The sequence below is a fragment of the Balaenoptera physalus genome (assembly GCF_965194825.1).
Source record: "Balaenoptera physalus genome assembly, chromosome: 7".
Lineage (NCBI taxonomy): Eukaryota > Metazoa > Chordata > Mammalia > Artiodactyla > Balaenopteridae > Balaenoptera > Balaenoptera physalus.
The window spans coordinates 55,691,118-55,704,763 of record NC_138886.1 but is presented as its reverse complement, the minus strand read 5'-3'; the positions used below and the strand labels follow the sequence as shown (position 1 = coordinate 55,704,763).

At 34.3% G+C, this 13,646-nt stretch overlaps 1 protein-coding gene across 1 annotated transcript in view; it reads left to right on the top strand.

Annotated features, from left to right (window-relative positions):
- The window catches only part of INSL6 (insulin like 6), a 31,059-nt gene extending 17,954 nt beyond the window's left edge, over positions 1-13,105 (top strand). Inside the window, exon 2 of the mRNA XM_082471116.1 lies at positions 12,662-13,105. Within this exon, the coding sequence (XP_082327242.1) occupies positions 12,662-13,005 (344 nt within the window). The 3' untranslated portion in view covers positions 13,006-13,105. The remainder of the gene's footprint in view (positions 1-12,661) is intronic.
- Positions 13,106-13,646: the final 541 nt, after the last annotated feature.

Here is a 13,646-nt window from a genome sequence, read left to right as displayed (position 1 = left end):
TAGGGATTGCTCATGTATGTTTTTATCTGAAATGTCTAGCAGAAGGCTGAGCACAGGGTATGTGCTTAATATGTATTGAATTTATACTTAATGTTTTTAAGCAGTCTTTAGGAAGAATATTTTTGTTTCAGATCCATTCTTCTGTTTTTACATTTTGTGACTAACACATTTTAGTCCCAGTATGTTTGCCATTTTAAAAGAAAATGCACTTTATTTGTAGACTGTGGTCTATAGAGTGTAGTGTCATTGAAGTTATTGCCTTTATAGTAATTCAGTTGATTCGATTTGGACAAATTTTGCAAAAGTCAAGATTTCTGAAATTAAGGAAAGGAGTTAGACTGTCGTGCCAAAAGAGAGACCCTAATGTAGATGACTGAAACAAACTAAAACATTGCCTAGCCCATTATAAGCACTTATTCTTTTTTTTGTTTTGAGGTATAGTTGGTTTACAATATTAGCCTCAGGTGTATAACATGGTGATTCAAAATTTCTGTAGATTATATTCTATTTAAAGTTATAAAGTATTGGCTATATTCTGATAAGCACTTATTCTTCTTTAATGAGTGAATGAATAAAACTTATAAGATTATTGCTGCTAAGAGAATAAAAATGTTTTTATTGACGTGTATTTGATTTACAATGTTGTGTTAGTTTCAGGTGTACAGCAAATTGACTCAGTTATATTTATATATAATATTAGTTTAGTTATTAGATTAGTTTTATATGTATATTTGTATATGTTCTTTTTCAGATTTTTTTCCATTATAGGTTATTACAAGATATTGAATATAGTTCCCTGTGCTACACAGAAAGTCCTTATTTTATTTATTTTATATATAGTAGTGTGTATCTGTTAGTCCTTTACTTCTAATTTGTTCCTCCCCCCTTTCCCCTTTTGTAACCATAAGTTTGTTTTCTATGTCTATTTCTGTTTTGTAAATAAGTTCATTTGTATCATTTTTTTAGATTCCACATATAAGTGATAATCATATGATATTTGTCTTTCTCTGTCTGACTTATTTCACTTAGTATGATAATCTCTAGGTTCATCCATGTTGCTGCAAATGGCATTATTTCATTCTTTTTTTATGGATGAGTAATATTCCATTGTGTGTGTTCCTTTGGCTTTTAAGTAAAAATAAAAGACACTTTTTTCATTTTCACCAGTAACTGTTGAACAATGTATCCACCATTTTGTTCCACTACCCTCTGCGTTTTCCAGGCAACTTCATAATTCCATCTTCCCAAAACTTTATATCTTTCTGAGCAAAGAACTGTTCCAGGTGCCTTTTACAATCTTCCAGGGAATTGAAGTTTTTTCCATTAAGAGAATTTTGTAAAGACCAAAATAAATGGAAATCTGAAGGTGCAGTGTCTGGTGAATATGGCAGATGAATCAGAACTTCCCAGCCAAGCTGTAACAGTTTTTGCCTGGTCATCAAAGGAACATGCGGTCTTGCGTTATCCTGATGGAAGATTATGTGTTTTCTGTTGACTAATTCCAGACGCTTTTCGTTGAGTGCTGCTTTCAGTTGGTCTAATTGGGAGCAGTGCTTGTTGGAATTAATCGCTTGGTTTTCAGGAAGGAGGTCATAGTAGAGGACTCCCTTCCAGTCCCACCATATACACAACATCACCTTCTTTGGCTGAAGACCGGCCTTTGGTGTGGTTGGTGGTGGTTCATTTCACTTGCCCCACGATCTCTTCCATTCCACTTTATTATACAGTGTCCACTTTTCATCGCCTGTCACATTTGTTTTAAAAACGGAATGTTTTCATTACATTTCAGTAGAGAATCACATGTGGAAATATGGTCAAGAAGGTTTTTTGCTTAACTTATGTGGAACCCAAACATCAAAGTGATTAATATAACCAACCTAGTGCAAATGATTTTCATTGCTTGATTTGGATATTTTGAGTATGTCGGCTATCTCCTGCATGGTATAACGTTGATTGTTCTCAATTAATGTCTCGATTTGATCGCTATCAACTTCAACTGGTCTACCTGACTATGGAGCATCGTCCAGTGAGCAACCTCCAGCACAAAACTTCACAAACCACTTTTGACACATTTGATCAGTCACAGCACCTTCTCCATACACTGCACAAATTTTTTTTTGCATTTCAGTTGCATTTTTACCTTTCTTGAAATATTAACGAAGCATAATATACCAAAAATGTTGCTGTTTTTCTTCCATCTTCAACATTAAAATGGCTACACAAAAATTCACCAATTTTGATAGGTTGTGGTATTTTTTTAGATTTTTTTTGGTGTGGACAATTTTTAAAGTCTTTATTGAATTTGTTACAATATTGCTTCTGTTTTATGTTTTGGTTTTTTGGCCGAGAGGCATGTGGGATCTTAACTCCCTGACCAGGGATTGAACCCAAACCCCTGCATTGGAAGGTGAAGTCTTAACCACTGGATCGCCAGGGAAGTCCCTGATAAGTTTTTTTTTTTTAATATATGCTGATATGACAGCTGTCACAATACAAACTAACAAAATTGTTTCGAATGAAGTTAAAGACAACTAAACGCTACCAGAGCCATCTTACGGGAAAAAAAAACAAAAACAAATGAACATTTTGGCCACCCCAATAATTTTTAAAGGAACCTCCATACTGTTCTTCATAGTGGCTGTACCAATTTACATTCCCACCAACAGTGTAGGAGGGTTCCCTTTTCTCCACACCCTCTCCAGCATTTATTATTTGTAGACTTTTTGATGATGGCCATTCTGATCAGTGTGAGGTAATACCTCATTGTAGTTTTGATTTGCATTTCTCTAATAATTAGCAATGTTGAGCACCTTTTCATGTGCCCATTGACCATCTGTAGTCTTCTTTGGAGAAGTGTCTATTTAGTTCTTCTGCCCAGTTTTTGACTGGGTTGTTTGTTTTATTTTGTTTTATATTGAACTATATGAGCTGTTTGTATATTTTGGAAATTAAGCCCTTGTTGGTCACATCATTTGCAAATATCTTCTCCCATTCTGTAGGTTGTCTTTTCGTTTCATTTATGGTTTCCTTTGCTGTGCAAAAGCTTATAAGTTTGATTAGGTCCCCTTTGCTAATTTTTGCTTTTATTTCTATTGCCTTGGGAGACTGACCTAAGAAAACACTGGTATGATTTATGTCAGAGAATGTTTTGCCTATGTTCTCTACTAGGAGTTATATGGTGTCATGTCTTATATTTAAGTCTTTAAGCCATTTTGAGTTTATTTTTGTGTATGGTGTGAGGGAGTGTTCTACCCTCATTGATTTACGTGGGGCTGTCCAGCTTTCCCAGCACCACTTGCTGAAGAGACTGTCTTTTTTCCATTGTACATTCTTGTCTCCTTTGTTGAAGATTAATTGACTGTAGGTGTGTGGGTTTATTTCTGGGCTCTCTATTCTGTTCAGTTGATCCATATGTCTGTTTTTGTGCCAGTATCACACTGTTTTGATGACTATAGCTTTGTAGTATTGTCTAAAGTCTGGGAGGGTTGTGTCTCCAGCTTTGTTCTTTTTCCTTAGGATTGCTTTGGCAATTCTGGGTCTTTTGTAGGTCCATATTAATTTTAGGATTATTTGTTCTAGTTCTGTGAAAAATGTCTTGGGTCATTTGACAGGGATCGTATTAAATCTGTAGATTTCTTCCAATCCAAGAGCATGGGATATCTTTCCATTTCTTTGAATCATCTTCAGTTTCCTTTATCAATATTTTATAGTTCTCAGGGTATAAGTGTTTCACTCCTTGGTCAGGTTTATTCTTAGGTTTTTTTTCTTTTGATGTGATTTTAAAAGGGTTTTTTTTTTACTATCTGTTTCTGGTATCTCATTGTTAGTGTAAAGAAATGCAACAGATTTCTGTATGTTAATATTGTATCCTACTACCTTGCTAAATTTGTTTAGCAGTTCTAGTAGTTTTTGTGTGGAGTCTTTAGGGTTTTCTATATAGAGTATCATGCCATCTGCATATAAGGGGAATGAAAACTTTTAAAGACAGAAACAATAGAAAGCATCAGACTGAATCATGATCATTTTCCACCATCAAAACCGCCTACATATAAACTCACTTTATCCTGCTCTTACAAAGAAGGAATTGTTTCTCACCAGTCTCTAAATTGTACCTTAGTTCAGTTGATATTCACACTTTAATGTATATATGAATCACCTGGGGAATACTGTTAATATACGGATTCTGATTCAGTAGGTCTGGGGTGGGGCCTGAGAGTCTACATTTTTATAAGCTCCCAGGTGATGCTTATTCCGTTAGTTGGACAGCGCTCTTTGAGTAACAAGGGACTAGTTCACTTCTCTATTTCTTCATTATTCTTTTCTCCCAGAAATGCCAGGTGGACCTACCCTTTCTACTTCATGTTCAGTGGGCATTTCTCTCACATCAAATACTGTGCTCTCATTACCTATACCCTACTCAAAATTTTACCTTCAGTCATCCAAGCTTGAGTTTGTTATTGAAAAAGAGTTTAGAATCCTTTTTCTCGACAAAGCCTACTCTGGAGGAGACTCTTTTCTCATTAATAAAAAGTCAACTTTAAAACTCAGAGCTGATTAATGACTCCTTTGTCTCAGGTATTATTCACAATCCCCTGAAGGAGAGCATGTCATTAATTCAATGAGGAGGGATCTGCAATGAAACAAGATTCGTAGGAAATGAAAATACATCTGATAATATTTCAGAGTTCTCATACTCATTAAACATGTTACTATGGGAACTATATAAAGGACAGTTTGCTGAAGTGGAAATATCATGTGGCAATAAAACCATGGTTGTTTTAAAATATATGGAAGAATGAAAAATGGATTTAGGTTATCAATATGAATGGGTATTAAAATTTAAAGAATTCTTTATTTATAAGGAAAGACGACATGTAGTCTGTCCTATTAATTTCCAGTGACTAATTTAGAAGTTGTAGGGAGATATGTGTTTCCAATATAGAATTCCAATGTAGAACATATAAGTATGCAATTTCTTTTACATGTGAATGTTGCTGTAAAGTTGATTAATTTTTATTTAGCTTATATCAGCAGAATATATTTCTATATTAGATCAAGTCAATTATCAACAATTTTAATCTTCTGATGATCTATTTGAGTCTGACACAGGAAAAGATAGTTTGATACACTGATATTCAAAAATGCTTTTTTTCAGGACTACGCATGCATAACTTGAATTTGAGATGTGTGCTTCTTGTTAGTGGATCCTGAATGTATGGGCCATGTCTCATGCCTACCTCATAGTGTGGTACCATGAAGCTAACGTCATATTTCTAAATTCTGGCTGAGTATGGTGCTGCCTAACTCTTAGTGCCAGGTGAAATCATCAAAGTTTCATCACCAGTTTTTCATAATCCATAACCCCTATTCCAGTTAGATAGGCTGTATTCCCCCATTCTTGGTCTTCATTCATCTATTCTTGTTTTTTTGTTCATTTGCTTGTTTCTTTAGATATCATTATCACAACTGGCTATGCAGAACCTCTCTATTTATATATTAATTCAACAAAATTTGTGTGCCTGTTGTATATTAGGTATTATTCATGCTGCCTGGGATATAAGAGTGAACAGTTTCACTCAGGAGGCAGTGAAGGTTCTTGCCTTCATGAAGCTTACAGAATAGTGAAGATAGACAATAAACATAAATAAATTATATGGTATGTTAGAAGATGGTTAGTCTCCACATATCTCCTTTCTTCATGCCCATTCTCCTCCTCCCATAGGCAGCCATTCCAATGTTTTATTATGTATTTTTGTTTGTATACGTTTTATTGCAAATTGTGCATTATTTCCTGTACATGTATTTTAAAAATATATCTAAATGGTATTTGAGATCTGTATTTTATTATTGCTATGTGAACTTTTAGTCATTGCTTCAAACTGCTGCATAATATTCATACGCATTCCTCACATTTTACTTATTCTTTCTCCTAGTGATGAACATCTAACCTATATAGCCTTCAACTCCCTGCCACTATAAATAATACTGCAGTGAGCATCATTGTATATGCCCCCTCATGGATCTGTGTGGACATTTCTCTGGGATATATACCTAGGGGTAGAATTGATGTATCATAAAATATATGTATGCTTAATTTACTTGAGGTGCATTCAGATTGCTTTGCAGAATGGCTACACCAATTTATAGTTGCACCACTAGTACATGAGGATTCCTGTGTTCTTGTATCCGTGTCAAGAATTAACATTATACAATTTTTAACTTTTGCCAGTGCCACAGGCGTGAAATAGTGTCTCATTTTTGTCTTAATTTGCTCTGAATTTGAGCACCTCTTCATATACATATTAGCCTCTTGGGTTCCTTTTTTTGAAAATTTCCTGTTTATACATTTTGCTCACTTTTTGTTGGAATTGTCATCTTCCAGTTGATTTGTAAGAGTTATTCAAAATCTAGATACAATAGTAATCAGCTGTAGGTTTTAGATATTACAGATATGTTCTCCTATTCTGTCATCTGTCTACTGGTGTTTGACAGAAAGTCTTAATTTTTATACAATTAGATGATAAGTGTTTTGCCTTATTGTTCATACTTTCAAAAGTACGAACAAAACTTTCAAAAGTGTTAGAGGTTCCTTTTCTGTTCTTCTGTTATCTTTATAGTTTTACTGTTCTCATTAGGTCCTTAATTCTGGGGCCCATTTTTGGTTCTGTTCTGGCTAGGGATACTATCTTAGTTTTCTCAGTGTCTTACTTTTCTCTACATGAGGAAATAATTTTCTGAATACTATCTACTGAACAATTGGTTTTTTCCCATTGATTGTAGAGCCACTTTTATTGTTTATTAAGTTTGTCTGAGATTCTTATTTTATTCAGTTGGTCTTTTTGTTTGACTTTGTATTATTACTACACTGTTTTAGTACTATGACTCTGTAGGATGTCATTTATCTTGGACAGCCAGTCTCCAATGTTTATTTTTTTCCCTTAAGATTGACTGAACTAATCCTCTGCCTTTATCCTTACATATATATTTAAGAGTAAGCTTATTGAATTTATTTTATAAAAATCCTTCTGGAATTTAAGTGGGATGCATGGAATTACAGAGAATAATTTGAAGAGAATTGACATCTCTTTAACAAAAAGTCATCCCAACCAAAAACATGGAATATCTTTGTATCCTGTCATTAGAATTTTAAAGTTTTCTCTATAGAGACTTTCTGTATTGTTGGTTAAGTTAATGCTTAATACTTTAATTTTGTTGCTATTGTAAATACTTGTTAATTATATTTCTAGTTAGTGATCATTGGTCAGAGAAATACAGTTGAGTTTTATAGGTTGATTTTAATCCATTAATTATGTGGAACTATCTTAATAGTTTCACTTTCTAAACTTTATACCACTCTTCTTTTTTTTTTTTTTTTTCTTACAGCATTTGCAAGGAGTCGTTACAGGTTTTTGAGCAGAGGAGTGACATAATTGACATTTTAAAGGGATCACTTTGACCACTGTGTTGAGGATAGACTGTAGGGAGGCAAGAGTAGAAACAGAGAGACCTGTTAGGAAGGTATTAGAGAGGATAGCATCTGGATAAGGATGGTAGCAGTGAGTGGAAACAGTGAAAACTGTTATAATCTAGATATATTTGGGCAGATATGATGTGAGATATGAGAAAAAAGAAAAATCAGGAATTACTCCAATATGTTAAAAAAATATGTGATTTCAGAGTTTTTGCTTTGAACATCTGGAAGGATAGGGTTACTATCAACTGAAATAGGAAAGGCCTCAAGTGGAACAGGTTTGGAAAACAGTATTAGTAGTTCAGCTTTGGACATTTTGAGTTTGAAAAGTTCAGGTGGAGTTTTAAACATATTGAGTTTGAGACATCAGAGTGGAGATGTTGAGTAGCAAGTAGGATATATGAATCTGGAGTTTGGAAGAAAAAATTTGCTTGAGGAAAGAAATTAAGGAGCCATAGGTATATAGATAATTTTTTAAGCCATAAGACTGGATGAGATCATGAAGAAAGTAAGTATAGATTGAAAAGAGTACCAAGGACTGAGCTCTGGGAGACATCAACATTAAAAAAACTGAAGAGGAAGTACTTGCAAAGGAGGTAGAAAGGTGCAAATAGTTAGGTGGGAAGGAGAGAGAATGTGGTATCCTGGAAACCAAGTGAAGAAAGCATATCAAGAAGGAGTGTTGTTTTATTAGTTAAATAAGATGAGAGTTGGCTGTTGAATTTAGCAATATAGAGGTCGTTTGTGAGCTTGATAAGAGAAGTTTTGGTGGAGTGATAGAATAAAAGCCTGTATAGAATGTGTTTCAGACAGAATAAGAGAAGAGAAATGAATTAATAAATACAGAAGGAGTTTTGCTACAGAGGAGAGAAAAGAAATTGGATGGTAAGCAGGGCCAAGAGAAGTGTTTCTTGTTTTTTTTTTTTAAGTGGGAGAAATAGCACATTTGTTTGCTGATAGGAGTGGTTCACTAGAAGTGAAAAAATAATGATGAAAGAAAGATAAAGAGAAGCACTGCTGGAGTGATATCCCGGAGTGGGCAGGAGGAAATAGATCTAGTCCGTAAGTGGAGGAATTGGTTTTAGAGTGGATAATTCATCTATGGAAATACTTAAGAAGGCAGAATTATGGGTACGGATGTTAAGAGATGAGTAAAAAAACAGTGAAGGGAGCAAATACAAGTTCTCTTCTGATTGCTTCAATTTTCTCATAAAGTAGAAAGCAAAACCAGCTGAGAGTGAGGATGGGAGTCTATTAATATAGTAAATTGCATTGATAGATTTTGTGATCTTGCATTTCTGGGATAAACACTTTCTTAATATATTTGTAAAATATGTTCATGGATTCAGTTAACTAATACCTTATTTGAGACTTTCAAACAAACATTTGTAAGTGAAATGGGCTTATGGTTTAAAAAAATTTTTTTAATTGAAGTATAGTTGGTGTACAATATTATATGTTACAGGTGTACAACTTTTATACTCTTTATAGTTATTATAAAATATTGGCTATTATAAAATATTGGCTATATTACTGGTATTGTACAATATATCCTTGTAGCTTATTTTATACATAATTGTTTTACCTCATAATCCCCCACCCCTATCTTACCTCTCCTCCCTTCCCTCTCCTCACTGGTAACCACTCATTTCTTCTCTATATCTGTGAGACTGCTTCTTTTTTGTTATATTCACTATTTGCTGTATTTTTTAGATTCCACATATAGTGATATCATACAGTATTTGTCTTTCTCTGTCTGACTTACTTCATTTAGCATAATACCCTCCAAGTCTATCCATGTTGCTGCAGATGGCAAAATCTCATTCTTTTTCATGGCTGAGTAATATTCCATTATATATACATACATACATATATATATGTATGTATGTATATACATATATACATATATGTGTGTGTGTGTATATATATATATATATATATATATATATCTCACATCTTTTTTTATCCATTTATATGTTGATGGACACTTAGGTTGCTTCCATATCTTGGCAATTGTAAATAATGCTGCTGCGAACATTGGGGTGCCTGTATCTTTTCGAATTAGTGTATTGTTTCTTCTGGATATATACCCAGAAGTGAAATTGCTGGGTTATATGGTAGTTCTAATTTTAGTTTTTTGAGAAACCTCCAGGCTGTTTTCTAGAGTGGCTACACCAGTTTACATCCTCACCAACAGTACGAGGGTTCCCTTTTCCCCTCATCCTTGCCAACATTGGTTATTTGTGTTAGTTTTGATGATAGCCATTCTGGTAGGTATGAGGTGATATTTCACTGTGGTTTTTGATTTGACTAATTTCCTTGATGATTGGCGATGTTGAGCATCTTTTCATGTGCCTGTTGGCCATCTGCATTTCCTCTCTGGAAAAATGTCTGTTCAGTTCTTCTGTACATTGTTTGATTGGGTTGTTTTGTTTTTTGATGTTGATTTGTATGAACTGCAGTTGTATCTGTATTGTAGTCCTTTTTTTCCTAGTGTATTTTGTTCATTTTCATCTTTTTTTTCTTGATTAGTCTGGCTAAAGTTCTATTTTATTAATCCTTTAAAAGAACCAACTTTTGGTTTTCTAAACCTTTATATTGTTTTGTTTCTATATTTCATTGATTTCTTTCCTTCTTACTTATTTGGGTTATCTCTGTTGCTCTTTCTCAAATTCATTGATTTGAATACTCATTTTTAACCTTTCTTGTTTCCTGATGAGTACAGCTTGTTTCGCTTTAAGTTCCTTCTCCAATTTGACATGTACTTTTCATTAACTAGTCTCTAGTTGCCTTCATTCATGAACAAGTTTCCTTCTTACTGTCTGCCTTTTTTTTCCCTTTAAGTGACAGAACATGGCACATCACATCCAGGAAGGTCTTTCTTCAACCTGCCTAGACAACCTAATTCACTTTTCCCTTCAGTGTACTCTGTTCATTGTGACACACTTTAATTGATCACATATTTATCTGTCTTAGATGACATTATTTATTTGCTACTTTAGAATAGATTAATATCTGTCCTAAAGTTTTACTATTCCACATTTCGTCTTAGGCATTTATTAAATACAAAGTTATTACAGAGTATTCTAATAGGACTGTCACTGCAAGAGACAGAGTTTCTTCTAAATACCCTCAAGAAAAAAGCGGAGTATAGTTATTATAAAAACAAGATCTGGGGCTTCCCTGGTGGCGCAGTGGTTGAGAGTCTGCCTGCCAATGCAGGGGACATGGGTTCGAGCCCTGGTCTGGGAAGATCCCACATGCCGCGGAGCAGCTGGGCCCGTGAGCCACAATTACTGAGCCTGCACATCTGGAACCTGTGCTCCGCAGCAAGAGAGGCTGTGATAGTGAGAGGCCCACGCACTGTGATGAGGAGTGGCCCCCGCTTGCCACAACTGGAGAAAGCCCTCGCACAGAAACGAAGACCCAACACAGCCATAAATAAATAAATAAACAAATACTTAAAAAAAAAAAAGACTTCCCAGAGCCTTTAGTGTATTAATATTTAAAAAAAAAACAAAAAAAAAAAAACAAGATCTGTAAATGGATCTGGAAAGGCCCTGGAAAGCCTAAGGAATCAAGTCAGTGCTAAAAATCACCTTCTCTCTTTCGCTCTCTGAATCTTTTCTCCTCTAATATCTATGTTCCTTTATAACTTTAGCTTGTCATGATAAGCTTCATAGTATCCTTTCAGTTTTGGTTCTAACTCATCTTGTTCTCATTACTTCTTAATTCTAATTTTAAAGAGAGGAAATCTGATTGAGCCAACTTATTTTTCGCATGGCATGGATTGCTGGCCACTGTAGTAGATTGGTTTGTTTGGGGTCAGGTGCCAACCTCCTGACTATTCATCTGTGGATATAAGGTGGAATCACCCTATGACTGCCTAAGGGTGACTCTACAGAAGTGGCTAGAGGCAAATATATCCCCCAAAAGGGACTGTAGATGGGCAAGGGCAATGATGGAAATCCAACAAGCCACCAATTAATTACCTTCTGGTGTTATTTTAATATATTATCAGTAATATTGAGTAAGAGCAGTATAATAGAAATAATCAGTGCATTGAGCATATCACTTCTCCATTTCTTTATATTTCAACAAAAACCAAAATGGCTTCTACTAACCACTTAGTTAAAAATGTGCATAAAAGACAAATAACTCAATTAGAACTTGGCAAAGGATTTGAATAGACATTTCTACAAGGAGGATATATGATAAGCACATGAAAAATGCTCAACATCATTAGTTGCAAGGTCATTGCAAATCAAAACCACAATGGGATACCACTTCACATCCATTAGGATGGCTCTCATCAAAAAATGGAAAATATCAAATGTTGATGAAGATGTGTAGCAGTTGGAAGCCTAGTGGTGGGATTGTAAAATGGTACAACCACTGTGGAAAATAGTGTGGGGGTTCCTAAAAAAGTTAAACAAATTTACCATATGATCCAGCAGTTCTACTCCTAGGTATATGTCCAAGAAAATTGAAAATGTGTTCACACAAAAACTTGTATGTGGGTGTTCAGAGCAGTGCTATTCATAATAGTCAAAAAGTAGAAACAACCCAAATGTTCATCAACTGATAAACAGGTAAACAAAATGTGATATATCCATACAGTGGAAAATTATTCAGCCATAAAAAGAATAAAGTATTGCTAGAGATGCTACAACATGGTTGAACCTTGAAAATATTATGCTCAGTGAAAGAAACCAGACACAGGTGGCCACATATGGTATGATTTAGGCAGATCCATAGAATAGAAAGTAGATTAGTAGGTGCCAGGGGCTGGAGGAAGAAGGAAATGGGAGTGACTGCTAATGGGTGAGGGTTTTTTTGTGGGTGATAGAAATGTTCTGGAATTAGGTAGTGGTGATGTTTGCACAACCTTGTGAATATATATTAATTGTGTACTTTAAAATGCTGAATTTTATGGCATATGAGTTATATCTCAAAAATAGTTTTTGCATAAAAATGTGCAAACGTTTCTAGGCCTTTTTTATAGGAAAACAATACCTACAACTATTTTAGTTAAAAATATACATTGCTTTCAAATAACCATTTTACTAGTTAAAATGTGATTACTTGTGTTTTCAAAATTAGCTGACTCTAGTATTACAGCATTATGATTAAATTTTCAGCTAAAGGAAGATTTTAATAAAGTAGGATTTTTTTCTTGTCTCTCAACAGTCTCTACTTCTGCCTCTCAGGAAGAAGCAATAAACAGTTTGAAGATGCAGTCACTGCCTGAGCATCAGTACAAAAAGCCTAACTTGCCTTTTAAGACAAGACAAGAGATATTTTCCTCATCACAAGATATCAGTCCATATATTCATGAGATTGTAGAATTTCAGAAGAAAAATACAAACAAAATTAAAACCTTAAGCAATCTGTTTTGGGGGAATCATCCCCAAAGAAAACGCAGAGGATACTCAGAAAAATGTTGTCTGAAGGGATGTACAAAAGAAGAACTTATTATTGCATGCCTTCCATATATTGATTATAAAAACTTAAAAAAGCATCAGCAGTTGTGACTGAGATATACTAACCATCATAGGAATTATACTAACTTAATAAAAAGCTTAATATATTTTACTTTTATTTTATTTTTTTGGTGATTGTCCTTGTAAGTTCTCTACTGTGAACAACATCTAAATGTACTTGCAAGCACTTGACAATATTTTATGGTGGTAATAGGAATCTTAGTATTTTCTTTGGTGCCCTATTTTTCATATATTTTTATATTTGAAGAAGATGTTACTGGACATGGCATGATCATTGTAGATATCTAAGAATTAACCTGCTTATTCTTGTCATTATGATTGAAACTCTCTTAAGCTACATTTAAATGGATTATGGAATGTTCTGCATTCCATGTGTATGATATACAGACTGGTGCCCATGACTATTACGCTCACTCCAGTATGCTAATACATCTGTCCTACCAATTTAAAACTAACTAACCAACTACTACTCCTAGTAGGAGCTCTTATACTGTAATAGTAGGTACATTTTTAATTCTTTGTGTTTTATAATAGTAACTGGTCAGTCAGAAGTTTTTTCAGTTTCTGTTGAGGACTTAGAGTTCAGTGACTTTCTTTAGGTTGTAATATCTCTCCAAGATCCTCTGTCTTTGCTTTGAAGGTACTGATATAATGTGAAATTTTATTCTGGC